The 27950-nt window shown below is 51.7% G+C and overlaps 3 protein-coding genes across 7 annotated transcripts; 1 reads left to right on the forward strand and 2 right to left on the reverse strand.

The window, feature by feature from the left end:
* Positions 1-2660, forward strand: PDZD11 (PDZ domain containing 11). The gene is made up of 6 exons (XM_041485148.1): positions 1-113; positions 233-316; positions 784-840; positions 1040-1138; positions 1224-1284; positions 1945-2660. The coding sequence occupies exons 1-6, from the start codon at positions 27-29 to the stop codon at positions 1977-1979; spliced, it is 423 nt and encodes a 140-aa protein (XP_041341082.1). The 5' UTR covers positions 1-26; the 3' UTR covers positions 1980-2660.
* Positions 2661-4297: 1637 nt separating this feature from the next.
* RAB41 (RAB41, member RAS oncogene family) lies at positions 4298-20770 on the reverse strand. 5 transcript variants are annotated; one of them, XR_005956631.1, is made up of 9 exons: positions 20577-20739; positions 19084-19142; positions 17409-17462; positions 11991-12096; positions 11602-11713; positions 8752-8845; positions 7102-7168; positions 5847-6290; positions 4298-5704 (listed from the first exon to the last, which is right to left on the reverse strand). XR_005956631.1 is itself a non-coding variant. In XM_041485168.1 (9 exons), the coding sequence occupies exons 2-9, from the start codon at positions 19107-19109 to the stop codon at positions 6226-6228; spliced, it is 624 nt and encodes a 207-aa protein (XP_041341102.1). In that variant the 5' UTR covers positions 19110-19142; positions 20577-20711; the 3' UTR covers positions 4298-6225. The 5 variants fall into 5 exon arrangements, 3 of the variants coding, with proteins under 3 accessions (XP_041341102.1, XP_041341101.1, XP_041341100.1); XR_005956630.1 differs by having other exon boundaries at positions 4298-5353; positions 5477-6290; XM_041485168.1 differs by adding an exon at positions 15265-15364 and having other exon boundaries at positions 4298-6290; positions 20577-20711.
* An 821-nt stretch (positions 20771-21591) lies between these two features.
* On the reverse strand, positions 21592-27699 carry ARR3 (arrestin 3). Its single transcript, XM_041485211.1, has 17 exons — positions 27683-27699; positions 27248-27278; positions 26866-26926; positions 26474-26518; positions 25995-26194; positions 25828-25887; positions 25518-25585; positions 25097-25232; positions 24932-25016; positions 24752-24824; positions 24108-24245; positions 23618-23701; positions 23334-23357; positions 23204-23256; positions 22807-22816; positions 21978-21980; positions 21592-21691 (listed from the first exon to the last, which is right to left on the reverse strand). The coding sequence occupies exons 1-17, from the start codon at positions 27697-27699 to the stop codon at positions 21592-21594; spliced, it is 1188 nt and encodes a 395-aa protein (XP_041341145.1).
* Positions 27700-27950: the final 251 nt, after the last annotated feature.

The following is a 27950-nucleotide window of genomic DNA, read 5'->3' on the forward strand; positions in this document are numbered from 1 at the left end:
CGCTCGGGGCGCGGCGGAGCGGCAGCATGGAGGGCCGGGTGCCCTACGACGACTTCCCGGTGGTTTTCCTGCCGCCCTACGAGAGCCCGCCCGCCTGGGTGCCGCCGCACGAGGTCAGCCCGGGACGGGGGGAGCGGGGGCACGTCCCGGGGGCGGCGGCGGCGGCCGTGGGGCCCCGCCGGGCGGGGGAGCCCGGCCCGGCCCCGGCTGAGCCGCCGCGCGTCCCCCGCAGCGCGTGTACCACCCCGACTACAACAACGAGCTCACGCAGTTCCTGCCCCGCACCATCGTCCTCAAGAAGCCGCCCGGAGCGCAGGTGAGGCGGGCGGCGCCGGCCCGGCGCTCCTGGGCGCGGTGTCGCGTTCCTGGAGCGTTTCCTGACAAAAAAGGCGCTGGGATCGCGATATTCCCGACTGGCAGCGTCCTGGCACGGGGAACTGCCGTGACAGGAGTGGGGCGGGCAGGGTGGCAGATGCCAGGGCGGTGGGCAAGGGGAGGGGTTGTTCCTGATGTGGTGTGTTGGGATGTAGAGCTGCTGGAGGATGGAGCGGGTCCCCTCAGGTGTTCCCGGGAGCAGGAATTGGGAGAGAGGACCTGGCGCTGCTGCCTGGCTGAGCACCGCAGCAGCCGGGCCTTGGATCCCTCCGGTAGGCAGAGCAGGGAGGAGGGCCCTGGGGAACTGGAAGAGCCCTGGACAGGGAGAAGAGTCCTGGGGAATGGAAGGAGAACTGGGCCAAGGGAAGGGTTCTGGTGACTGCATTTCCCTGCTGGCTTTTCCCACAGCTGGGCTTCAACATCCGGGGAGGAAAAGCCTCGCAGTTGGGAATCTTCATCTCCAAGGTGTGTCCGTCCTTGTGCCGTTCCCGCCCGGATCCTGCCTGTGCCGCTGGGAGCAGCTGAGCCCCAGGCAGGCTCTGGCTGCCTCAGAACATCCTGCACACTCCCTGGTCCTTCCCAGCCCCTGGAATTGCTCCCCGGGGCAGTGTGGGAGGGGAGCTGTGGGAGATCCCCTGCTGCCATCCCTGCTCTCCCTTCCCAGGTGATTCCCGACTCGGATGCTCATAGGGCTGGGCTGCAGGAGGGGGACCAGGTGCTCTCAGTGAACGATGTGGATTTCCAGGACATTGAGCACAGCAAGGTGAGCTCTGGGATGGGGAATCCACATCCTTGCAGCCTCTCAGCCCAGCACAGAACCCATGGAATATTCTTTCCTTATTTTCCAGGCCGTGGAGATCCTGAAGACGGCGCGGGAGATCACGATGCGCGTCCGGTACTTCCCTTACAGTGAGTGCCCAGTGCTGGGATGCTCCTTGGGAAGCATAAATCCTGCCATAAATCCCTGTCCATTCCATCCCACTTTAGCAGCCCAAGGTCACTGACTGTTGATTTGGGATCAGGCACCACGTCAGGATAATGAGGCCTGGCTTTGTCAGCCCATGTAGGAAAACTCGGAGAGCAGGAAGGTGGGATGGTTGGGAATGGAAAAGTTAATTTAAAGCTCATGACTTTCAGCTAATTATCCTTGAATAACATAGGAACGAGGTCTGGCACAAGTGCAAATGGTGGATATCCCTCCCTAAGGATGTTTGAGTTGTGAGTGAAGGGAAGGGCTGGGTAAACTCCCAGTTTCTGCTTCTGCACCCATAAATTTCCAAGATTTAAGGGATAAAAAAAGGGAGAAGTCAAGCCAAACAAGGATTCTTCATAGAATGGAAAGTGGCCATTAAGAAGAAAAGAAAAGGAGTTAAGAGCAGAGGGGATTTTGAACCAATAATTTCAAACAAACATTTTGTTCTAAATGCCCTGAAATCACTTGAAGTGACTGGTGGGAGTGCACTTTTAAAGCCAGAGGGTCTCAAACACTGCCTCCACTAGGGAATGTGTGTTTTCCTGAACATTTTGGGTGATTCCCCCAGCCATCCTCTCCTTGTCCCTCCCTCCCAGATTACCAGCGGCAGAAGGAACGGACAGTTCACTAACGGGGAGCTTCATCCTGCCAAAACCTCTCCACTCCTTCTTCCCAACGTCTGAGATGACTCCTCACGTTTCAGCTTTCCCTGGAGGCACCACTGGCCTGCACAGGATCGGCTCTTTCCCACGTGGGGAGATGCCAAGGGGCTCATTTGGCTGGAAGGTGGATGGGGATTGAGGCTGTGCTCCTGGGAATGGGTGTTGGGAAAAGCTGGTGTGAAGTAGGTCCTGGGGGGCAGCTGCTCCAGCAGGATCCAGATTTTAGCAAGACTTAATTTAAGTGAGTTCTGGGCTGGTTCTGGATCCCCTGGTTCTTGAGCATTCCTGAGCAGAGCACAGGCATTGTCCTCCAGGAAATTCACCTGTTCCACTCTCTTGTGCCATGGAATTTTCATTCTCCTCTGTCCCACCTCCGCTCTGCGTTGCTGGGAACTCCAGGAGTAAAATCCAGCCCCAATCCATGCACAGCTCTGGCTGTTTGTGCCTCTTTGCTGATAAAACCCCCACAATACAGGACTGAGATGTTTGGAAATGTTAATTACCAAGGAAATTATCAGCAAATCTAGGGAAAAATGCCTGGTGGGATCACATTGTAATGGCTTCAGGACAGCCCTGGCTCTGACCTTCTCTTCCTTGTGGTGTTTTCCACTTTTTCTCTAAAAACAATCAATAAATCAAGTACAGCAGCCTGAATTCAGCTTCTTCCCACTCAGGAAATCTGTGGACATTGGGATGTACCCACCATGAGCACCATTCCCAGGAAATGCTGGGACAGGGCTCAGCTCCAGTCACCCTTGCAGCCTGCAGGAGAAAATTTGGGATCTGTAGCTGTTTCAGGGGCTTTTTCCACTGACTCTACTGGAAATCAGCCCCTGACTCACTGGAGTGTGTTGCAGCACTGCTGGGAAGGAGCAAGGCAGGATAGTGGCTGTGGTGGCACCAGCAGAACTTCAGGAGCAGGGCAGGACACTGAGCCAGGCTGGGAACGAGGAAAAGACACTGGAAAAGAGATCTTCACTCTGAATTTAAAATTAGTTTTTCCACCAGGGGAAGGAACATCCTGGAAGCCCCTGCAACATCTGGGAAAGGGAAGGAGACCTCTTGTATCAGCATTCTGGTTTCCCACAATCTCTGTGTTCCGTAGGGAAGGAGCTGCAGATAAAATTTCAAGGTTGAATTTGTCCTTCCTGCTTCAGAGCATTCCCTGGCAGGAGCTCCAGGAAGGTCTCCCCTGCCCGGGGCAGCTCCTCCCAGGGAATGACTCAGGTGTTTTCCTGCTGACCTGGCTGACAGGAAAGAGTGGATTCTTTCCCAAGGCACATTCATGTTTGGGGTATGTTAATTAGCAAAGCATTAAGCCCACCAGAGTGCATTTCATCCTCCAGAACTCAAGCAGTTACTGATTCCTGGTGGGAAAACAACAGCTCCAGCAACACTGGATTTTTTTAGTGACACAAAACTGAGCTGAGAGGCACAAATTCATAAAATCATGGACTGGTTTGGGTGGGAATGATCATCCAGTGCCTGGACAGGGAGGGCAGGGACACCTCCCACTATCCCTGGTTGCTCCCAGCTCTGTCCAACCTGACCTTGGACACTTGCAGGGATGAAGGGAGCACTGCCAGGGGCTCAGGCTGCAGGGAAGCAGCACTGGCAGAGTCCTGCAGGTCTTTCTGGAGCAGCAGGATCAGTCCCAGGTGTGTTGCAGGGCAGGGCTCACCTGAGGGCTCCAGGAACCCTGAGCTCCTGGCTCCATTCAGAGTCACCTTTGGATCCACAGGGTCCTGTTGTTATCCCAAATGGGGATCCTTCCCAAGCTTTGGTAACCTCCCCCAGGGCTGAGATCACTGAAGCACGTCCAGCCCTAACCCTCAACGGCAATTCCACCCACAAGTCACCTGTCCTTCCAACACCTGGACATCACTTCCACCTCATTGGCTGCTCAGTTTCTTGGATTAAATCTCATTTTTTGCTGAGCAGGCTTGAAAGTAACAAAGATCAAACGCAAGAAGAGATCTCCTGAGAACATTGTTACATATTCCACATTTTGCAACATCAGCAAAGTCCTTTCTCCTCCTCCATCCTTTTTCCCTCCCTTCTCTGTCCCTCCTTCTCCCATTCCTCCACCTCTTGTCCCTCCTCCTCCCACCCTTCTTCCTCCTCTATCCCTCCTCCTCTTCATGCCACCTGCTCCATCCTTCCTCCTCTTCCTCCATTTCTCCTTGTCTTCCTCCTTCTCCTCCATCCCTGCTCAGGACAGGAATATCACACCTGGGAGCAAACCCCTCTTCCCCACAGGTTGGTGTGGCAGCAGGAGAGCGCAGTGTTGGTGAAATAACTTTATTTATTTAGTGATACACTGTGGCTGTGTCACACAGTCCTTACTCAGAGTTACAGTCACACTTACTCGCTACAGCTACAAGACAGCGGGGCCGGACACACGGCAGGAACACATCCAGAAAAACAGTGGGAAGGGAACTATTGGATTCCACTAATTACCCCCCGCCCCTAATTGGGGTCTCCCCCCTCCCGCCCCGGTCCGTGAAACAACACGAAGGGACAGCAGAGCTGCCTGTGAGGAGGGACAGCAACACCTGTTCTACAGACACGGACACCGACACCAGCGACTCCCACCAGGGGCTATGTACAGGGAACGGGGACGGGATCACATCCCAGCTTCCTCCTGCTCGCCCCAGGGGAGGCGACTCTGGGCACCCCAGTGAGCTGCTGCCAGGCCAGGGCTGTCCCTTCCCCTCCTCAGGTGACACACGGTGTCAGGGACCGAGGGACACCCTGCCAAGGGAGGGGAAGGAGTGCCACTGACCCCCCCGCTGTGGTGACGCTGTGGTCACTGTCCTACCACAGCGTGCTCTGTGTCACACGGGCCAGGTGGGGAAAGGACAGCGGAATTCTCCTCTCTGCCAACGGACAAACCAGCTTTCTATGGACCCAAAACCCCAGGAAATCTCTGAAAAGCTCTGTGAATGAATTCAAAATCAGGGGCTGGGGGAAAGGGGGCAGTTCCCAACCTCCAATGTTGGGGAGTGACACCAGAATTCCCTTCAGCAGCATCCAATCTTCCAATCCTCCACCCACTGTGACAGGAATCCCCTGCCACTGCTCCCCTCGGCTTTGGCAAAGATCAAAACTCCCCCAGGAGTGAATTGGCTGCTGGTCCCACCCCAGAGCTCTGCTCCAAGGGCAGAGGTAATGGGAATGATTCCATCAAGCAGCAACCTGGGAATGAGAGCGGAATGTTGCCCTTCTCTCTGCTGTGGCTCTCCTGCTCCACATGAAGCAGCTTCCATGACAAAGAACAGGAGAATGGAGATCAGGGAAGGAGCCTGAGGAGCATCCATGACTCCCAGGGCAGGTATTGCCCCTGCAGTGATGGATTCCAGGTCACTGTTTGCTTCCAGAATCCCTGAGGATCTCTCCCCACCCAGCCTCAGGCTGCAAAGCCTCCGTTCCCTCGTCCTCCCCCACGTCTGCAGCCAACACTCACCAACATCCTCTGGATGGGAAGAGATTCCAGCAGGCTCTGGGATGTCCCTGCCACACAAACAGGAGCAACAAGGCCAAAGCTCTCAGAGTCTGGGGCTTTCCAGGGCCTGTGTGACTGGAGGGGCAAAACTGGGAAGTGGTGAGCAAGAGTTAGCCAGGGTCATCCACAGAAAGGAGAAACCAGGGAGCTCACGGGGTGTGTGCCCTGCGGGAAGCAAAGCCTGGGAACCTGCAGAGTCCAAAAAGGCAAGTCCAAGTGACTGGTTTAAGTTTAAGGAGCAGCCTTTTACCAGAGGAAGTGGGGATGCAGGACAGAGGGCTGGAGAAGGCAGGGGGAGGATGCAAGGCAGGAGGGAAGGCAGAAAACCCACCCCACCAAAGCTTCATTTTTGTCTTCCCTAACTCGGCAGCTTTTCCATGGCATTCACAAGATACATCTGAGCAGGGAGGCTCCAGGTGGGAACAGGGGGAGACAGGGAGGAAGAGAGAGAGAGAGAGAGAGAGAAAGAGAAATAGAGAGAGAAGAGAGTGTGAAGGGCACCGTGGTGCCAAAGTGCAACAACATAAAAAAATAAACTCAAAAAGACAGGACACTCATTCTGCACTCAGGGCTCAAACCATGCAGTGAGAGGGGCGGCCAGGGCTGCTCCCCACCAGCACCCAGGGGTTCATTTGCTCGCTTGGGGATGGTTTGGCAGCCCCGGGGGGCGATGAGCGCGATGTTCTCCCGAGCCCGTGCGGCTGGGGCTGTTAGCAGGAGCACCCGCTCTCCGTCACTGGCTGCTCGGGGGGCTTCTCTAGTTTGATGTCAATCACTGCAGGGACAGTCAAGGAATCACCTAGGACAGGATGTGGAAGGGCTGTTTGGGGTCTCTCTCCATGGCCTGCCTGCACAGGCAAAGGCAGGTACATGGTGAGACCTTTCAGAGGACGGACAAAAAGAGTAACAAGCTCTGGTGTTCTAAAGCTGTGGAAATTCCAGCCTCAGTTCGAGTGGAGAAGCAAAACTTGTGCTGGCCATTAGTTGTGTATATTTATACCTGGCCCACAAACAGAGTCATACAATCCCAGGGTGGCTTGGGTTGCAGGGGACCTTAAAGATCACTCAGTGCCACCCCCTGCCATGGGCAGCATGGCAGGGACACCTTCCACTGTTGCAGGTTGTTCCAAGCCCCATCCAACCTGGCCTTGGACACTTCCAGGGATCCAGGACAGCCACAGCTTCTCTGGGTAATCTGCCAGGGCCTTCCCATCCTCACAGGGAAGGATTCCTTCCCAATATCCCATCTAACCCTGCCCTGTGGCAGTGGGAAGCCATTCTCCCTTGTCCTGTCACCCCAAGCCACTGTAAATATTCCCTTTCTATTTTTCTTTTTGGCTTCATCAAGTCCTAATTAGGTCACCCCAAAGCTTTTCTCCTCAAGCCTGAACAATCCCAATTGTCCCAACCTTTCCTCATGGCAGAGCTGCTCCATCCCTCTGCTCACACTCCAACAGCTCCGTGCCCTGCTTCAGCCACATCCCTGCAAAACCCCAGCAAGGCTCATCCCCACAATGTGCCAAAGAAAGTCAGTAAGCCAAATTTAACACCAGATAATTGCCCAATTCCATAGGAAACAAGGATACTGTCTTCTTTGCTCTTCTCTGGTGTGCTGTCCATCCCAGGTAAGGCAGCAGCCACACGGCGGAAAAGCTGGAAAGCAGCAAGAGAGAAGCTCAAGGCTTGTCAGAAACAAGTTCCTGTTAGAAACATTGTTTTACAGCAGGACTGTGAGCCTGAGTTGCACAAACTCCTTAAGTGGGTACTTTAGCAGGCAGAGCAGTGATTAAAAATGCCATGAGAATTGTATGTAGGAAATGTAACAGGTTTTAAAGAACTTATATTAAAGAACTTATTCAATGCCTACAAAAAACCAGTTTTATTTCACCTGTTCCTGCTTGAAGACAATGTGGAATTAATTAGTAACATTCTTCCAGGGATTCATGGAATTCCCTCCTGCACTTACTAAACATCATTTACCACGTTCAGCCTCTGCTTGTGCACACAGGGTGCACATTTGGGGATTTCTGATCACTCAGCTGGCACTGAATATTCCTCTGTGGAACAACAGAGCTTTTAGAGCCCAGCCCTTCAGATCAGTCCTGCTGCCAAAGAGCCATTCCTCAGCAGAACTGCTGGTTCCAGGGAGCTGCACTTACACTGGGAAGGGCTATGCTATCCCCAGAAAACCTGGAAAATGGGTTTGCATCATTCCTCAGCCAATGTTTGGAGAGCTTGCCCTGCTGTCCTCACACAGTGCAGACACTGCCAGGCTGCTGAACTCTGCTGCATCAAACCCCAGAGCAATTCCTGCTGCTCTGATTTCCCTCCTCAGCCACCCCCAAAGGGTGTTCCTTGCAAAACCAAGGTCCCAGTGAGGTGCTGGTGTTCGCAGCCTTCAAATCCCAGCTCTCCTCATGAACACCCGCTGGGCAAAGAAGGCAACAGGAGTCAAAATCCACCACTAAAGTGGGTTCAATCCAGAACAGCCACAAAAACTGAGCCCAAAAGCCTCCCAACCCCACTGTGGGGTTGTACCAAGCTGCTGGTGTGCAGCAAACCCCTGAGGATGTTTCCCAATTTCCTCCAGAGCTCACAGCTCCTTATTCCAAGCTCTGTCATATCCAGAACAATCCCTGAACCAGTGGAGAGGGGAATCACAAGTAAGAGGCAAAGGGCACAAGCAGAAATCTGAGAAATTCTGCTTAAAACAAAAATTTAAAGGTTATTTTGCTGTTTGGTTGATCAAACACTGGCACCTGGAGTCAGCTTTGGGCAGCCTGCTCTGAGCAGGAGAGCTGTAAGGGATGATTTCCAGAGATCCCTTCCAACCTCAATTCCTGTAAAATATTTCAAGATTCTCTGTCTGGCAAACAGAAGGAGGAACTTCTACTCCAGTGCATCAGCAGAAACAGTTCTCCCCACTGATGTCAGCAGTGATTTCAGCAAACAGTGCATTGACTGTGAACCAAACCAAACCAAATTCCAGCTGACTGGCTGCACAAAACAATGATTTTTCCCCTTTCCCATCCCTCAGCACATTCTGGAGTGAGTCCTCCTTTGTTTCAAGGTTTAGCTTTGACAGAGAATCATTGACTCAACAGGAAAGGAGCTTGCACTACACAAACCAAGAAACATCTCAGGGGCTGGAGAGGAAATTCCTGCAGGATTAAAATCCACCCTGGAGCAGCCCCAGAGCAGTGAGATCCCTGCATGGTAACACAGCCTGGATGTACCTGTTTCACATTGTAGCCAGTCTTTGCACTGGTCTCAATGAACATCACATTCAGCTCTTTGGCTCTCTGTTCCCCTTCCTCTGTGGTGATTTGCCTGCACAAAGGTGGAAAACAGACACAAGGAACAGAAGAAGAGTTAGAGATGGCTGGCAGTGAGCTGCTGCTCCCCCTCCAAGAGGGTACACCCCACCTCAGGACCCTGGAGGCTTCAGCACCCCCAGGTCTTCCAGCTGGGAGTGAAACCACCTCAGGGAACCCCTGGAGCTGTGGCAGATGAGCAGCACAGGATGAAGCCTGTGCAGAACACCTGAGCCTCATCCACAGCATTCCAGGCAAGGAAAAATCCCCACATCAAGACAGGGGGGTTTCAAAATCTAAGAGGCAATGTTGTGAGGTGACACAAAGATTCCAGAAAGGCTCCAGCAGCAGGGACAGTGCAGCAGCTTGGGGACAAGCACCTGGAATTGCCCCTCTGTGTCCCATTAAGTCCTACTTTAGCACTGCTTTCAACACACAGCACATTCAGCTCCTGGGCTTCTCCCTCACCCTCCTCTACAGAAACTTGTCTCCAGTAATGAGAACAAATCACAGAACAGAAAAACCAAACAAAAGCAAAAGAGTCCAAAAATAAGAGAATGAAAACTGCAGGGAGAAAGAAAAAAAACAACACAAAAACCCCAGCCAACTGAAGCAACATTGAGTGGAATGAAAAGCTTACCAGGCTGCACTGAACAGGAACAGGGCTATTTTTAGTGCTGCTTTTTGGCCTCAGAACTTGCCTCATCTCTGGTTTTTATCAGAGGATGAATGGCTTCCCTGTATTCTGCCTCAAAAAAACCTGTCACCTTTGTGACACCAAAGGTGGCTTTGTCCAGCCTTTACAGGCCCAGAATTCCAGCCTCACCCAACCCCAAGGTCCTTTGAAAAGAAAGGCAAGGCAGCTCCTGTTACTGACACCTGGATATTCCCTTCCCCATCATCCCAAATTCCAGCCCACACCAGGACTACTGTCACATTCAGCTGCCAAAATCAGAATTTCCAGTGCTGCATGAACTTCAGCTGTAGCTGCTTCAAACTATTTTCTGGTATTTTTAATTCTTCCAGCAGTGCCAGGCCAGCTGTTGTGCACATCAGGAAATACACCAAGGCTGAAATGATCCCATGGCCTTTCTAGTTTCACATGAAACTGGATTTCAGAGGAATTGGAAATGCCAGGTTATTCAGTCAGGGAGCTGCAGTTATTCCCAGCTCCCACCAGGGCATGGGAGAGGCTCAGTGGTCAAAATCCAGAGCTGGCTCAGGGACAGCATCTTGGATTTTGCTTTTGTGAACAATTTCAGGGACAGATCATGAGTTCACCACACATGGAATTCTTAACCAAAATGAACTGTACATGTTTTTATTGTATTCCTGAAGCTCTGAGCACCAAGATTTAGGAATATTTCCCAAGTGCAAGGCATGGAGCACCTCAAAAGGCTTCCCAGTGAAGTGGGAAAAGCCAAATGGAATTATCCCTGCTTTCCCTGCTGGGCATGAAAACTAAAAACCTGCAGGGCAAACAGCCAGGGATGCTGGGGATGTTGGGACATAAAACCACCAGAATGACAGGAGAAACTCCACATCACAACATGTCCTGAAGGGATGTGTAACTGCAGGAGTGAGCAAAGCAGGGGGTAGAACTAAAAATGTGGGAATGTCCCACAATGGAACACTCAGATCACTCTGCTCATCATCCCAAGAAACAGAGTAAACTGATATTCAAATAAAAGCCAAGATTTTGCTGAGAAAACATTAATTTCACCTATAAATTGTTCTCCTTTGATCGAGAAAATCTTGTGAACAGCCAAAGTACAAGAACTTGACTTTTTAAGGCTTTGTTTTGCTGTGAGATCTAAGTGTTTCCCAGTTCTACCTTCCTGAGGTGATCTTCTGTGCATCAGACCAAAATCCCGCTGTGGCTTCAAGCCCTCACACATCCCCTGACACCCAAAGCCCACATTTCTGGGATGTGTGAGGGTTGGAACTGCCTGGTTCACTCCACCTTCCCTTTGCCAACTTCTGGCATCACCCATTAAAATAAAAACCTTCCCTTATCTACACTGCTCCTGAAACCCTCCTAAGGAACAAAAATCTCTGAAAACATTCAACAAAATTATTGTGAAATCAACAATCCAGAGAAGGATTTGAAATAGGAACATAAAGTAAAGCCTGTGCTCTTCTAAGAGCCCACTACATTGATTATTTTGGTTGACATGCTGTAGAATTAAGAGTTTTAAAGCAAAATGCTTTATGGCACCTCCCAAAACATTAATCTGTGTCATTTTAGGAGTCTAATCAAATTCGTGGGTCTCTCTTTGGGGGAATTTTGGATTTTGCTAATTGGGTTTCCTTTCACACATTCACAAACTCAGTGTATTTTATGTATGACATGAAATTTATACTCAGAGAATTTTAGATCAATCCTACAAAAGTTTGTGCTGCTTCTTAATGAGGAGAAATTGTGCCATGAACTTCCAGCTGCATGTGCAGAGAGAGTGAGAGAAATTAGTGGAAAACAGTGAAATTCAGCTGATTTCCTTGCTTTTACAGGCAGCTTTTAGCCTTTACCTCAGTGTGAAGAGGAAAATCAGACAAAATACCCTACTGAGATAATGGTGCAGAGCCACTTAAGCAATTTTTTCAGGTGGGTTTGTTTTAAACCATTTGTTGGACAGCAAAGGGAGTAACTTTTGCTGAAACCAGAAATGAGAATTTCCTGACAAGCAAACGATGTTGTGTTTAAAACTAAGCCTTGTTTTAAGGCCAGACTGGTCCCAGTCCCTGGCTCTGGGCCCCAGTGTCCCCCATTACCTCTTGTCTGCCAGGTCGGTTTTGTTCCCCACCAACATGATGATGACATCACTGCCTCGCTCTGTCCTGACGTCATCGATCCACTTGGAAGTTTGCTGGAAAGAATTCAAGTCTGCAGGGAAGAATGAAATAGCAAAGCTGAGGAGAAAACTCCTTTATGACAGGGAAAATGCTTCACTTGTACTCAGGTGCTTCTCTAAACCTCCCCACCCCACATCAATTATTTCCCACCCAGATGGAAAGACAAGGAAGGGGTGAAAACATTTTGATTTTAATGATATTTTTGCAGAACTTGTGGTTGTAACTTCTCAGTTCTGCTCGTGTGGGGTGTTTCTACCGAGGACACAGCAGAGGAGCAGTGCCCTGAGCCGCCAGCAGGCCCCACTCACTTGTGATGTCATAGACCACGACGGCGATGGTGGAGTCGCGGATGTAGCTGGGGATGAGGCTGCGGAACCGCTCCTGCCCCGCCGTGTCCCAGAGCTGCAGCCGCACCTGCTGGGGCCAGCCCGGCCCACAGGGAGAGGAGAGAGCAGGAAAACCCTTTAGGGAAAAGGCCACTTTCCACACCCAACTGCAGCAGCTGAGGTGAGCTTGTCAGCTCGCCCCAAATCCAACCCCAGCAGAGCTGTTGCTTGGATCTGTGTATAAAGTGCTAAATTCCCTCCTTTGCTTGCCCAGAGATCCTGCTACTCCCAAATATCTCTAGGATTTGGCTCCCACCTCACTGCTGGGGGTAGCCAACAGTACAGCACTGATCTCCCAGGGTTATGGATGGGATCTCCACAGGACTCATAGCCTGGAGCTATGATCAAAGCTTTTGGGGCAATTCCCACAGGACAGACACCAGACAGGAAAACAGCATCCAACCTCCAGCATGGAGCATCCATGTGATGGCAGTGGGGATTTTCATGTGATATGGAAGCAATGATAACTTAAATTGCAGCAGAAATGAAAGCAAGTGTTACCCACTGCAGGGTTCAGGTGGTGCAAAGGGCATTGGGTTCTGCCTTCCAGAACAGCACAGGAGTCACAAAAATGCTGGAAGAGTTTGACCCCAAGTACAAACTGTTATTATTATATATTATATATGACAGCTCCCTGGTCTGGCTGAACCAGCATTGCTCAAAAACTCCCCAAACACTCCAAACAAAAAGCTTTCCATGCTGGAAGTCCTTTTCCTCTGCCCCACAGTCCCTAAAAACAGGATTGCTCCTCATTCCCAACAGTTTTCTGGAGGCACCCACTGGTTCCCAGTTTACAGCCACAAATAATCCCAGCAGGGAGGCAGAGCACTGGTTAATGAAGCAGCTCATCAAGGAAAAAGCAGCTTCTTCAGGACCAATCACTGGTTGTTTAGAAGAGGAAGAGAATCTGATAGAGCACAGGCCTGCAGTCAGATTCAAAACAACATCTTATCTCCATCAGGGAATGTGGAGCTGATGCCCTGGGGCTTAAGGAAGATTAGGGTTTATAGTTAAAGCAATTAGCTCTTGCTTCATTTTGACGGCAGACTTGATTACAGAAGCAGAAGTCAGGGCTCTTCTCTATGCCAGGAAACTCAAGGTGACAAAGTGGGAGCACCTGGGCAGTGTCACAGCAGAGCTGGAGGATCAGGCTGAACCCAACAGCGACTTCCTAAGCTTCCACACCCTCCCAGGACAGTGCTGTCACACTGGAATATTGCCCATGAACATTCACCCAGGTGGTGACTGAACCACCCCAAACCTTCAGACTCACAGCAAAAGGCAACTGGAGGAAGCACCACAGAGCTGGCCCAGGTAATTTGTTTAATTTGTTAAATTTATTTAATTTTATAAATTTGTTTAATTTGTAATTTGTGCAGAGTAAAGTTATTTGAGGAAAGGTCTCCAGTGAGCAGGTACTACACAGACACCCCTGAAATGACCCAGGTTTGCTGCATTTCTACAAGCCCAGGTTTTAGAAGAGAAACTACAAATAACCACTGTGGGACATCAGGAATGAGCCCAGCCCCCCCCAGGAACAACTTTCAGGAGGGGCCTGAGCTGAGCATGGACTCCCCTCATGGATTTCTCCACCTACATTTTGGGATGTCCAGCACATCAACAATAACTAAACAAATTCACTGTGCCCCCAGAAGTACCTGAGCATGTCCCTTCTGCAACATGAGAAAACTTTAAACCTCTCAGTTACTAAGAACTGTGAAAAAATTTGTTTAATTTGTAATTTGTGCAGAGTAAAGTTATTTGAGGAAAGGTCTCCAGTGAGCAGGTACCACACAGACACCCCTGAAATGACCCAGGTTTGCTGCATTTCTACAAGCCCAGGTTTTAGAAGGGAAAATACAACCAACCACTGTGGGACACCAAGAATGAGCCCAGCCCCCCCTAGGAACAACTTTCAGGAGGGGCCTGAGCTGAGCATGGACTCCCCTCATGGATTTCTCCACCTGCATTTTGGGATGTCCAGCACATCAACAATAACTAAACAAATTCATTGTGCCCCCAGAAGTACCTGAGCATGTCCCTTCTGCAACATGAGAAAACTTTAAACCTCTCAGTTACTAAGAACTGTGAAAAAATGAAATTATCTGCAAAGATCAGCCTGTTACTGAAGAATTATGAGATCAGCTGTCACTTAATTTCTTCTGACATGGCTGGGAGCTGTCAAGAGCAGCTTGGACCGGCAAAATGTTTCCAGCTGCTTGGATAAACTGCATCCTGTACCTGCACAGTGGGAAAAATGATGGCAAGCTGTGCATCCTGCCCAGCTGCCTCAGCACAGGCCACCACCTGCACATCTCTGTGCTCCCCAAACAGGTCAATCTGACATCATTTGCACCAGTCCAGGAATTCCCAGGACTTCTTTGGGAGAAATACCAAGAAATTATTTGCCCTGAATAGTGAGGATAAATCACAGCCTATTATTTGTTAAGTACTTCAGCCTAGCAGAGCAAAACAAATGCCTGGTCCTCACTCTAAACTTGTTTGTAACAGAATAAAGCTGGGCCAGAGCTTTTCCACCTGTGCTGTTTTCTTTACTGAAATTTATATAAATCCTGATACTGTAGATTAACAAAACCCCCACCAGATCAAGTGGAATCAATAACAAGGAGTTACAATGAAATAATTCCCTTCATAACTTCCTATCTTGTATTAAAACATTCATGTCAAGTTACAGAGAATTTCCCTCTAAGCTTGTTTGTTCTTTAGAAATTGTGGTTGCTCCATCTCTCCTCTTTCAAAAGCTCTCTTGTGAGTCTCCAGGTCTCTTTTCTAACAAAATGAGAATCTTGAATCCTCCTAAGTCACTCCACAGCTTCTGTTTAAAAGGGTCCTGTTTTGTTTTACCTACTCTGACAATGTTCCTTTGCTTTGGCACCTGAAGCTGCTACTTGTATAACCTCTCTCAGTACCCAGAAATTAAAAAGAAAAATCATTTTGAAGTTAGAAAAAGAAAAAAAAAAAGAAAAAAACCCAAACCAAAACAAAACAGAAAAACAGTAAAGCTTTCCAAAGGCTACCAACAACCAGCACAGACACAGGAATTCCTTCCCAATCCCTGCCAACACCCACAGGTGGCTGATGGGCTATTTTAGCTCTTTTTGGGTACCACCACCACTTCCAGAGCAAGATATGTGTTAAAAGCAACATCCCTGCAGAGCCTGGGCTCGATACCTACTTGTAATGTCAAAGACAATGAGAGCCACAGCAGAGTCACGGATGGAGCTGGGAATGAGGAACCTCTCCTGGCCGGCTGTGTCCCACAGCTGCAGCCTGATCTGGGAAATGGAAAAGTGCAGGGGAAGGGGAAGGGGAACAGCAGGAAAATGGAGAACAAAACCAAAACTCAAGTGAAATCAAAATAAATAAATAAATAAATAAATAAATAAAGTTGCGAAGCAAAACTAAGGCAACAAAAGGAAAGTTCAAATGGAACAGAAATGTGAAGAGAGGCAGCGACACTTCCCGAGCTCTGGGAACATCCCTCCCTCCACACACCCAGGAATATCTCACACATTCCAACACCAGAAACTGGGAAAGCCCTAGATCCCTCCTCATGGCACCAGCTAACAAGGGAAATGCACAGCCAGGCCTCAGGGATCCTGCCAGAACAGCCACACAAGCAGCTGGCCAGATGTGGGACTCCTGACCCTAAGGATCACCTCAGCCCAGCCTGGATTATCCCACTGGGAAACCAGAGGTGGTGGAACCCCCAAGAACAACTACCCTGCAGGCTGACTTCTCCTGCACTGCAATCCAACAAGCCTGGGAAGATGTGGACACACAGAGAAGGAGGAACTGCTCAGTCTGTCAGGAATGAGGGGAACTGTCACATGGATGTGGCTGCTGACAGCCAGGACTGAGGATGGGGCTTCACGTGGCTCCAGCTCATGTAATGCCACACATCCCAGCACTGGGAATGTCACACAGCTGCCCTTCCTGGGAGATGGTTTTAAAGAACTAAATTCCACATGTATTTCATGGAACCCCAGAATGGTTTGGGTTGGATGGGATCTTAAAGCTCATCTCATTGCACCCCTGCCATGGCAGGGACACCTTCCACTACCCCAGCTTGCTCCAAGCCCTGTCCAACCCGGCCATGGACGCTTCCAGGGATGAGGATCCCTTCTGCTAGCTTTTGCTGCAAGGCCATATCAAATCCACCAAAGCACACATCCCAGCTGGAGGCTCAGCATGCCTCATTTCCAGCCCAGAAATCAAAGCCTATTGCAAAATCTAGCATTAACCACATCTGAGAAACTATTCCAGTGTCTGAATTTTCTCAGCTTGTTTGCTTGTATTTCTTCCTCCTCTTATCTACACTCCACACCTCTGTTATCTGAACAGGCTTTATGGGCTCTGTGTACCACTTACATAACCAGGAAAGCTCACAGCATTCCAACACTGGGAGGAAAATAGGATTTTCTGGATAGCAGAGCAGCAGGTGAATGACATCCTGACTTGCACAACCATGAGAAACTCACATCACTACAACAGCACACAGGCATCCACAGGTGTCCAGCAGCATTCCCAGGATCCTTGTCTTAAACAAAGGTTAAGGAAGGGCTTTTCTAAGAGGGAATCATTGCTAAAATGGCAGAGAAATTCTCAGGAAATTCAGCACACACAATGGGAGGAGACTTCTTTGGAATCAGCAGGCCCAAAGCTCCACACAGGAGTGTTCCCTGCTCTCCACAGCTCTGTCACACTCTTCACACAGCAGTAAAATGGGAAAAAGGCAAATACTGGCAAAACACGAGCAAACCCACAAATACTGAGAGGAAATCCAGGAGAAGGGCATGAGAGGTCTCTGTGCAAACAGGAATCTCATGCAGGCTAAATCCCAAATTGCTTTACTGCAGTAGGCCAGAGCTGTGTTACCACAAGAACTTCCTAGGAGAAGGAACGAGGTCTAATAATGAAGGACTTCAAAGACTTGGAACACCAACTCCTTGGCTTTTTATTGGCTTCAGGAGCTGCACTGCATGAGCCACGTGGGTCCTTTCCACCTCACAATATTCTGTGGTACCTGAGGTCTGCTCAGCCCTTTTCATCCAGGCAATCCCAGAGGCAGAGCTGCACATTCAGGGAGCAAACTGCACCTAAAGCAGGTCCACACAAGAGGCAGCACATTCCCTGGGATGTGGCCATTACCTGGCCCAAATTTTCCATGGAAGATTTTGACTTCCTGATGGAGGTATCAGATCTTGTACCAGTGATGGGATTCAGCCAAGGCTGGTTCTCTGGAGGCTGCTGGGGGATTCCAGCAGCTGCTGGAGGAAGGGTCAGGGGAAAGAGCCCTCCCAGCCCTGCCCCACTCACCGTGCGGTCCTCCAGGTACATTGTTTTGGACAGGAAATCAATTCCAATGGTTGCCTGGAAAGAGGAGAAGCATTAGGAGCTGTGACTTGCCTTCCAGTATCCCCTTGCTGCACAAACTCTCAAAAATGTTCACAAACTTGTTATGAAGCTGGTGAAGTGGTTTGCCTTCAATTGCCTTCAACTGAAGTGATAAAAACAAAGCTATCTGGGGATCTGCACCAGCTGCATTTCACAGCATTCCTCAACACTTCTCAGCTCCACAAGAACCTCTGAGTCTGGATTTTAACCTCAGACTCAAGATTCCTGTATCTCCACACAGATTGTATCTGAGCTGGCAGCTCCTTCTGGCCTGCCCCAATTCAGTCTGGTAAGAATTATCTTGTTAGAAATACCCAAAAGGTAGAACAAACAAGATCTATAAAATATGGGCAGCTGAAAGCTAAAAAGGCATGTTTATCCAGGCCTTTCCACTTCAGAATGTGCTTCCCTTCCAGCGACATTCAGCAGCTTCATTTCCCAGGCAGGTCTGCATCCACTCCCATTCCCATTGCTACAGCAATTCCAGCACAAAGGCATTTAAAATAATGCACTAAGTTAGGTGCACTCCCAGGCACTTCAATCAAGGAGCTGTCCCAGCTCATCAGAACTGCAGGAAAAAGGAGAGAGCTCCTGATGTATCAGATTCTAGTGTTTTAGGCACATTATCCCCACTCTTAACACTCACAGCTGAATGTGTACCACTGAACAATTGTAAAGAGCAACACAGTCAGTTTTGGGAGGGAGAATTTATTTCTGGGAGGTCTATTTTCCAACCAGGCCATGGTTTATGACAACTACAATAAACAATAAAGAAATCTATGAGAGCATCTTACAAGAGTCAGGAAAAGAAAGGAAGAACAGAAGAAAAAGCACAGGAAGCACAAGAGAATCCACTTTCAGTGAGTGACTTGTCCTCAACTTCAAATCACCCCAATCTAACCCAGTAACTCTTCCAGGCTGAATTAAAAGATAAAGCCCTAATCTCATCTGCTTTACAGATATTTGATATTCCCATGAAATACTTCTGAGTGCCTTTGATGCTATTAATTCTTCCCCAAACCTTCAGGCCTCTTACACATCTTCTGCTTTTCATCTGCAGCCTCTTCATCCCCACCCCCCTCTTTGCCTGCCAAGACTTCCCTGGCTTTTCCTATCTTTAGTCCTTTAGTCAAAAAATAGTAATAAAAAAATTGAGAGACAGAATATACCAAGCTGACTTCTGGCAGATCCATCTACACACTCCAGACTCAACTATCCTGACTGAAATGGAAGCTCTAAAGATAACAGAGACTAGGAATGTCAGAATATGTTGGGTTTTTATTCATTCTCCATTTCCTGAGGCTCCCATATTCAGCATCAGAAATCCTGACCATAAAACAACATTCTCCCCATTTTCCCCAAGGCTTCTCACAGGATCTATCCCACATCCAAAGGGGATCTAAACCTTGCTCCCTTTCTGGACACTGCACTTCCTGACACCACTTTGATTTACCATTTTACAGCCCATCTTAACCTATTATCTGATCTTGAACTGACATCTCATGGAGAAATGGGCTCCCAGGCATCAATTTGAACAGCAGGGCATGGATTCATTAATATAAATATATTAAAAAAGCAAATAAATACTATCACATACCTGGTAAGTATTGTCAAAACTGTCATACATAAACCTGGTGATCAGGGAGGTCTTCCCAACTACAAGAGAAGAGAAAAATTACTTTCAAGCAGCACTGGGGAAAAAAAAAAATAGCTCTGCTTTGGGAGTGGCACTGATCTGACAGCAGCTGCCAATCTCAGGCCATTCCAGCTACACCTTCCTGGGAAACAGCCAGCTGGAAATTTCAGTCCCAAAATGACAGAGGCAGATCAATCTCTGCAGGTCCAAATTTCATCATGGAGATAACCTGGCCCTCAAAGCAGGTGTGTTGATAACAAGGAACCGCTTGTTTGCTTTGGGCAAGCAATAAATCTGCTTTGTTACCCTGTTCTGCTCCTTATGTAATCCCCAAGTCTGGGGCATAAACATCAAAACAAAGCAGGTGATATCCCAGATGCTGTTCTGCTGCCTCTGGCTGCGTGGAAAAGCAATATTCCACACTCCCATCCTTCCTTTGTAACAAGATTTTAGATACAGAGCAAACTCTGGTGGTTTGTTTCAAAACTTTAAATTTACATCTCCAAATATCATCGAGAGACAAGGTGCAGAACTGATAAGAAGTGAAAAACAAAGATAAAGCTCCAATTCTGGCTCAGGAAGCTGGAGGAAGCCAAGAAAAATTCAAAAGACATGGATAGAAGAGGAAAGAGGAATAAATTGCCTAAAAAGGTTGAGAAATTAGGAACATTGGAGAGGGCTAAAAACAGCTTAGACAAACGTCTATCAGCAGCAATGTCAATCCTGCATTGGAAAGGCTGGGAAATCAGAAAACTTCTGGAAATCCCTCCAAGACCTCAAACTCCCGACTCGAGGAGTAGGTGAGAAGCAATAACCCCACGATGATTTGGGTCGGAAGGGACCTTAAAGCTCATCCAGTTCCACCCCTGCCGTGGGCAGGGACACCTTCCACGGCCCAGGCGGCTCCCAGCCCTGTCCAACGGGCCTTGGACACTCCCAGCGAGAAAACACCACGATCCCGAGGAAAACACACACCTCATCCACCTATTCCCAGGGAAGGGGCACAAAAGGGAGGCCATTTGAGGCAAAACAAAACCCCGGCGGCTGCGAGCGAGGGCGGCAGGGAGGCCGCGGCCAGGGGGGCAGCGCCGCCGCCGGGAGCCCCCGCAGCTCCGGGGCCGCCTCCCCTCACGGGCTGCGGGCGCACTGCGGGCCCGGGAGGGCGGAACGGAGCCCCGGCCGACGGAAAGGCCCGGGAACGGAGCCTCAGCCGATGGGAAGGGCCGGGAATGGGGCCCCAGCCGATGGGAAGGGCCGGGAACGGAGCCCCGGTCGATGGGAAAGGCCGGGAATGCAGCCCCAGGCCCCGCCGGCCCCGCCCGCGGAGGCCTCAGGCCGGGCCGCCCCTCCCCGAACCGCGTCCCCCACCCCGGGCACGGCCCCGCAAGGCCCCGGGCGCTGCCCCCGCCCCGCCGGCCCCTCCCGGTCCCACCCGGGCCCGGCCCGGCGCTCACCGCTCTGCTCGCCCAGGAAGACGAGCTTGAACTTCCTGAGCGGGTTCCCGAAGTCGCCGCCGCTGCCGGGCGCGGACATGGCGGCGCGGGGGGGCCGAGCGGGAGCCGTGATGGGGACAAGGAGACAGCGCCGAGCGCCCCGGTACCACCGCCCCGCGCGTCACCTCCGCCGCGTCACCGCCGGCCCGCCCCGCGGGGAGGCGCGTCGCCACGGCGACCGGAGGAGGGACGCGGCCATGGCAACGGCGAGGGCCGGGCTGCCGGGGAGGGCGGTTGCTATGGCGACGGGAGGGGGTTGCTATGGTGATGGGGAGGGCGGTTGCCGTGGAGACCGGGCGGCCTCCGGGGCGAGGATGCTGCGGCGTGTAGCGGGATGTGCCCAGGCTGTAGCGGGGGTGTTGTAGTGGGATTGGAGCCGGGTGTAGCTTGGCTGGAGCCCTCTGTAGCGGGGATGGTTGTAGCAGGATGGGTCTGCCTGTGCCGGGATTGGACCGTAGGATAGATCCTGCGGCTGTAGCAGGATGCATCCAGCCGTACCTTGGATGGGCCCGGCTGTACCAGGGATGGGCTCGGTCGGGAGTGGCTGCACCAGGTCCTGCAGCACTTCGTCCTCCCCTCCCCTGCACGAAGGCAGCGTCTGTTCCCCCCAGCACAACACAGAGCCTGCACCGGGCCACCGGGTGGGTTTATTGGTATCAATGTCACAGAGCTGTGCACAACATGTCACGGGCAGGTGACAGCCACGCGGGTGACGCGCTCGGTTGGGGCCATTGCATCCCGCCCTGTCCCTGTCCCTGTGCTGGTACCCATGGGAACAGGGAGCACCGTGGGGCTTTGCAGCGTGGCGGGCCCAGGAGGAGCTGCAGCAGCTCTCACCACCACTACCAGGGCTTGGAGTGGGTGAGGAGGCGAAACCTATGGGGACTGTGAGGGGCTGAGGGAGCTGTGCCAGGTGTGGCACAGTGGGGACACTACAGGTGGCTGCGTCCCAGACTGGGGCATGGGGGCTGGCAGCTTAGCTCTCCTCTTTCTCAGCTTCCTCCTTCTCATCTTCATCATCCTTCTCTCCCTTGAGCTTCTGGCGAGCAAATTCCTCTATGACAATGTCCTCCTCACTGGAAGGGAGAGCAGAGCACAGTGAGCCCACAGGAGGAGGAGAAACTCCTGCTGAGCCCAAACCCTGCTCCTGGTGGGGGCAGCACAGTGGTCACCCCGGCCCTGTCACCCCACTCAGAACAGGTCACCATGAGGCACAGCCTGGCCCCAGCACACAAACCCAGGCCCCATCACTGTGAGCCTGCCTGACCCAAGGAGCTTGGCCTGCAGCTTCTGCTGGTTTTTCACACAATATTTTGCATTTCCAAGGGAAAACAAGGAAAGGAAAACAAAGAGCTGTGTTACCTCCTTAAGAAAGGCAAGCAGCAAGTGCCAGCAAGGGAGAGCACAAAGTGAAAAGTGGGGGAGAAAACAGAAAAAAAAAAAAAGAGTCAGCAAAAGAGATTCCAAATGCTTGGGAATGTGAAATTATTTGGCAAAACCTACATGGAGCCATGGTGGATACAGACCAAGAGATTTCCTCTTTGGAAGTTTAAGTGTTCTCACGGGGCTGGGAAAGGGATGGTGTAAAAGGGATAAGTATGAAAGCCTGGATTGCAGCCTGATTTTCCAGGCCCCAAAGCCCAGTGCTCACGTCCTGCTGCAGGCTGTAACCAGACATAAAACCTTTGGCAGGGCCATGGCTGTCAGGAATGGGTTTGGCACTGCAGCTTCCCAGAGGGAAGAAGTCCCAGCTGTGGCTTCGGCTGGAAGAAGCTGATTTGGGAGAAGAGGTCTCTGGTGCTGGGGAATGTGCAGGGACACAGGGAGGTAGCTTCCAGCAGCCCAGGGAACTCTGTGTGGGGACCAAGACCATGGAGACATCTTGTCCAGTGATGGCACTTGTGGCTGGAAGACACTTCCAGCTGCTTCTGAGGGACAGGGCAAGGCCTGGGCTTGCAGCTGCTGTGGCTGCAGCAAAGGGAATTGTCAAATAAGCCCTGGGAGTTTGCAGAACACATCCCAGTCCCAGGATTTGGTCTCTCCTGCTGCCTCTGAGAGTGGCTGCTGTGACACAGGCTCAGGGCTTTGAGACCTGGCTGGTTTAATCCAAGGATGTGACCTCAAGCTGGGATGTCACATCCATCTGTGATGGATCTGTGTGGTTTGTGTGTTAGAGGGAACATCTCTTTACCTTGGCTTAGCTGTATTCCAGTGATAAGCACAGGGAGAAAGGGATGGGGAGAGAAAAGAGAAAAGGTTAATACAGAAAGGACATTTCAACTGACAGCTCTCCTCAATGCTTGGGTGTTTTCCTGGAAAGAGGGGACAGTGGGAAGGGTGGTGTAGGGAGGACATCTCCCACCCTGCTCCAGGACACAGGATGGGTGCAGCACAGCTGGACAGCTATGCCCATCCCATGGGAAAACTGCTTCAACCCTGCTCCAGGACAGCTGTGCCCATACCACAGAGGGCACAGCAGGGCCCTTGGCACTGGGGCAGCTGCACCAGAGCTGTTTTCACCAGCTCCCCCCTGAACCAGAAGTGCCTCTTTCCCGCTGATTTTCAGCAGCATCCCACACACAACTCACAGTCATCAGGCTTCGGGTGCATGAGGATGACGGGCATCTCCACCCCAACATCACTGGAAGGAAAAGCAGCTCTGTCAAGGATCCTGCCCAGCACAGCCCCACTCTCAGCCCCACAGACAGCTCCCCTTACCTGGCAGTGAGATCCCCCAGGATGCTGTGGCAGCAGGAGAGAAGGGACAGAAATGAGCCAAGGCAGAGGAGGGGAGGTGTTAGACTCTGCTTTATACTGAGGTGGAAGATGGTCGATAATAGGGGTGGTGGGGTGGGGGTCAGAGAGCAGCCCAGTGACCCCAGGGGAGCAGGGCAGGGATGAGGGGGCCCGTGGTGTGAGTGCCCTCTCATTTCCCTGGGGTACCAACCCCCCAGCACAGCCCGAGCTGATGACCCCTGATTGCCCTGCCCACAGAGCCTCACCCTCCTCGGGACACCACCAGGTTGACCTTCACTTTGTAGGACACCAGGATGCCCAGCACCTCCTTGTCTATGCCAGGTCTCAGGCTAGGAAAAAGGCAGAGGGGGACAGTGAGAGGGCAGTGCTGCCTGCAGACCCCATCCACTCCCCCCATGGCAGTGCCAGGGTTTATTTGTGTCCTGCAACATGTGGGGTGCACTGGGGTTTAGCAGGGGAGAAGAGCAGGAGAAGAGAGGGGAGGGCACTTGGGTGAAGCCACAGAGAAGCTTCTGGAGGCCCCTACCAGCCCTGCAGAGGGATTCGGGAGCTTTGAACAACATTGGAATTGGGAAGCTACATCTCTCCTACAGAATGGAGAGGTGACAATGTCACAAAATCCTTACATTTTTCCAGCTGGATGGGGTGGGCTCAGGGGCCTTTGGTGGGAGCCCAGAGCAGGGGGAAGTGGGGAAAGGCATGGTGGGGAGCAGGGGGAGCCCACACAGCTCTCACATGGTGGTGGAGGCCAGGTTGGTGTCCTCGTGCTTGAGTTTGCCATCGAGAGCGAGGCCTCGCTTCTGGCGGTTCGACGAGAGCAGGGGGGTCACCGAGTACGTTTTGGAGAAGGTGGAATTGGCAGCCACAGTCTCACTGGAAGGGTTGGAGAGAAGAGCTCAGAGCCAGCCCCAGCCTGGGGGTGCTCAGCATCACTGCAGGCACCTGTGCAGGGCCAGCCCTGCCCTCCCCATGCAGCAGCTGGGCCATTTCCTCCTTTCGTTCCCTCCTCTCTTTCACCTCTACAACCACTTCTTTTTTCTCCCCACCACCTTTTCTCTCTCCCTCCTCGTTCTCAGAAGGGCAGAGGCTGTGTCTGGCCTCAAAAATGCAAAGTGAGGAGCTGAAGAAGCCTGGGAGCAGTTGTGCATCTTCCCCAGGGACCTTCCCAGCCACCACCGGCTTGTGCTGGTGGGATGTGGTCCACAGCCTTCCCTGTCCTCTGCTTCCTCTGCACCTGCTCTTCTAACCCAGACATTTTTGCTGCTTGGTGTAAAACTGTCACATCCTCTGCCCCCATCCTCTCCCATCCTCCTCCTCTTCCTCATTTCTCTTCCTCCCTCTCAGAAATGCCACTTCACCTCCGGCCCCTCATCCCTTACTTTATCTCCTCGGTGCACACAGTCTTCGTGTATTTATCCAGGGAATACAGGACCACGTCTGTGATCTGATCCACTGGGGACAGACAAGGGGGAGCCGTGTTGGTGACGTAGCAGGGGCTCATGGTCCCCATCTCTGTCAGTGATGGGTGCTGGGACGTGTCCCTTCTTTCCCTCTCTCACCTGAGATCTTAATTTTTTTCACAACCTTGTTGGTGGTGTTGTTGATGTTGACGGTCACATTGATGGGTTCTCCGTGGTAGTAGATCTGCGAGGGGAAGAGGCTCAGTGATGTGACCAGAAATCCTGATCCCCATCCCTGGCAGAGGGGACAATGTCCCTACTGACCTCCCTGTCCAGGGAAGCTTCGAGGTGCAGAGGCTTGTCTGACATCATGAACTGCCGGGTGGTCTCGGCTCTCGGGGCCGGTCCCGTCTGCAGCGGGGCAAACTGCACCTTGCGGATGATGAGGCGCACGGAGTTCCTGTGGGGACACAGGTGGCACCCCGAGTGTCCCCACAGCATCAACAAGGGGTCACAAGGACTCTTTGGGGACTTCACAGTGTCTCTAGCCAAAGGGTGAGAGTTTCACCTGGCTCTTAGCATGTGACACAGGGACCAATGCCCCAATTTCAGGCAGAGTTCCCCATCCAAGCATGGCACAGGCTGAAAGAAGCCCCTCAGCCTGATCCCTAAGACGGTCACCCCAAAAAGATCCTGTGGTTTAGTTTTAAGGCCAAAAGGGGAGAAAGGGATCCCCTGAAAATACCTCTTGTGAATTTTCTCCTCCAGATTTTCAGCACAAAATCCTTTGACCTCGAAGTCCACTCCACAGGCCTGGGGGAACATACGTGGTCACTGAGCAGGAGGGGCTCACAGCTGCCTGAGCTTTAGGTTCCTTGTCTTCCTTCCTTCCTCCACTGCATTCCCAGAGATCCTGGCACTGACTCCAGCCATCCTCCCTGCCCACCCCTCACCCCATGGGCCATGAGAATCAATTCTCATTTTTAGCACCTCACAACTCAACCCCTTCCCAGGGAGGATGGTCCAGGGGACACAGGCTGGGGAGAGCAGCTCACCTTTCCCACATCATCTGGCCCAGGCTGGAGGGTGATGGAGCAGGGCAGGTTGGTGGCAATCTGGGCAGAGCAGGGAAAGAGAGAAAAAAGAGAAAAAAGGGCATGTTCAGCTGAGCCCTGGTGACACCATGGAGCCACATGGCTGGGAGGGGCTGAGCAGCCCCTACCTCGAAGGTGAAGGGGTAGGCGTTCTCCCCGAGCTTCTTCATCAGCTTCTCCTGCAGAGGAGTGAGGGTTTTGGGGGCCTGGTCTGGCACGGGTGGGTACAGTTGGGTGGTCAGCACGTAGATGTCCTTCCTGAAGGTCAGGCCGATCACGTCAAGGTCATCGCGGCCGTAGCGGAAGGCGCAGGTCAGCGTCACATACACTGAGCCAGGCAGGACAGGGACGAGGGCAGGGAGGCAGGGAAGGCACAGGGGGTGAATAAAGAGGCAAGACAAGCTGTTCAAAAACTCTTCAGCAGAAATGAGACTTCCTCAGATACTAAATATGAGCAGGATCCCTCATGTCCTTTGCTGCATGGCCCTGATGGACAACGAGCTGTAGGTGACACTGAGCAGCTTTAACCTGAGCACAGCCCCAGGCTGCTGCTGAGCTTTGGGCTGGTTCCACCCCCTCCCCTCACGCTGTATTTCTGTATCAATACCTTTCCTGTCCTTTAGGTACTCTGGGTCGATCAGGCAGACACCATCTGCAAACAAGCAAAAGGAGAACGACTGGTGAGCTCAGCTGCCTGGAAAGATCTTTGCTAAAACACAGCTTTTGAAACCCAAATAATCCTTTGCAGCTGGAAGTGCGAAGAGAATGAGAGGAGCTGCTACCAAGGGGGATGGTGATGCCTCCTCCAGCAGCGTGGCTGGGTAGTTTTGCGAAGGGACTTTATCCCTTTGCCCACAGTTTTTCCCAAGGATATTTGCAGGAAAACATGATATTTGCTCCTCCAGAGCTGCTCCTCCTGCTCTACCAGCAGCCTGCAACTCTGGGGCTGGCCTCCCCAGCGTGTACTTCCCTCTCAGTGCTGGACACAGCCCCACTCACCTACAGATTCCACTGAATCCACGTTATCCACATAGTCTCTCTTCCCCAGGTAGAGAGAAAGCTGGAAGCAGCACATGGGGAAAGGGAGGAAAGGAAGCAAGTTAATGTTTGCCACGGAATTGGCCCAAATTTCGAAGCCCTGAATTGTGTCATGGGGTTTGTCACCAGGCTGGACCAGAATCACCTTGAAGGGGTCATATCAAGGTATTTTTTAACTTCTGTTTTGAAAAGCCAGTCCTGCAGGGTCATTGTGGCAGGTCCAGGAATCAATCAGATTTCAAAGGGAAGGCAGACCCAGCCTGGATCCTGTGGGCAGATCCAGCCCAGCCTAAACCTTGGGCTGGCCACACAAGGGGACAGGGGACAGGGCACAGAGCCTCACCTTGCTATTGGGGCTGGTCTTCTTGAAAACCCTGTGAAGAAAACAGAGACGGATATTTGGGAATGCCTTGGACAAGGCTGGGTGGGGCACAGGGAGATGATGGGCTGCCCTACAAATGTGCTGCACCACCAAGAGCCACAACAGGGTGTCCAGTTCCTGGGGAATTCCATATCTTGCAAATTCAGGGCCAAACCCACGCTGTGTGGCTACTCCAGGTGTGCTCCTGAGCTCAGGGTGACCATGGAGGAGTGGGGGGATTCTGTGTCTTAAGGGCAAGTGAGAAAGGCCAACACAGGTCTGCATGGCAGCTCCATGGGAGCTCACATTCCAGCCCCTGGGAGAAGCAGCTGGGTTGAGCTGGAGTCTCACTTTCCCCCTCTGCTCCTGCCCTGCTCCATCCCAATTCCAGGTAAATAAATCAATAAAGATACTTACTTTGATCCGTCTGCCATTTTAACTCAGCGCAGGAATGTCCACGAGGAAATCTGTGGGGAGAAACAGGGAAAGCACTGGATGAGGTGGTGGGAAGGGGCAACTCCAGCCATGGCCACCATCCAACATCCTGCAGAGCCCCCAGGATTTGGTGCTGCCGCCTTTGCAGAGCTTGAGAGCTCCAGGTTTGGCTTTGGGGCAGCACATGGGAGCTGAGCCAGCTCTTTGTTCCTGGCCAAAAAGGTGATGAAGTGAGAGAGTGTTGCTCCAG

Source organism: Pyrgilauda ruficollis, unplaced genomic scaffold (genome assembly GCF_017590135.1).
Source record: "Pyrgilauda ruficollis isolate IOZ18807 unplaced genomic scaffold, ASM1759013v1 scaffold7, whole genome shotgun sequence".
NCBI lineage: Eukaryota > Metazoa > Chordata > Aves > Passeriformes > Passeridae > Pyrgilauda > Pyrgilauda ruficollis.

What these genes read in the sequence shown, in the direction of transcription:
- PDZD11 (XM_041485148.1), top strand. Translation starts at nt 27, where the DNA reads ATGGAGGGCCGGGTGCCCTACGACGACTTCCCGGTGGTTTTCCTGCCG. An exon ending in TGGGAATCTTCATCTCCAAG is followed by an intron (nt 841 to 1,039) that starts GTGTGTCCGTCC and finishes CTCCCTTCCCAG; the next exon opens with GTGATTCCCGACTCGGATGC. An exon ending in AGGACATTGAGCACAGCAAG is followed by an intron (nt 1,139 to 1,223) that starts GTGAGCTCTGGG and finishes CTTATTTTCCAG; the next exon opens with GCCGTGGAGATCCTGAAGAC.
- RAB41 (XM_041485166.1), bottom strand. Translation starts at nt 20,655, where the DNA reads ATGTCCGCGCCCGGCAGCGGCGGCGACTTCGGGAACCCGCTCAGGAAG. An exon ending in CTTCCTGGGCGAGCAGAGCG is followed by an intron (nt 19,143 to 20,576) that starts GTGAGCGCCGGG and finishes CTTCTCTTGTAG; the next exon opens with TTGGGAAGACCTCCCTGATC. An exon ending in AGAGAAGAGCAAAGAAGACA is followed by an intron (nt 6,291 to 7,101) that starts GTATCCTTGTTT and finishes CTGTCCCTGCAG; the next exon opens with TGATTGACATCAAACTAGAG.
- ARR3 (XM_041485211.1), bottom strand. An exon ending in GGATTCAGTGGAATCTGTAG is followed by an intron (nt 26,519 to 26,865) that starts GTGAGTGGGGCT and finishes GCTTGTTTGCAG; the next exon opens with ATGGTGTCTGCCTGATCGAC. An exon ending in GGCCAGATGATGTGGGAAAG is followed by an intron (nt 25,586 to 25,827) that starts GTGAGCTGCTCT and finishes ATGTTCCCCCAG; the next exon opens with GCCTGTGGAGTGGACTTCGA.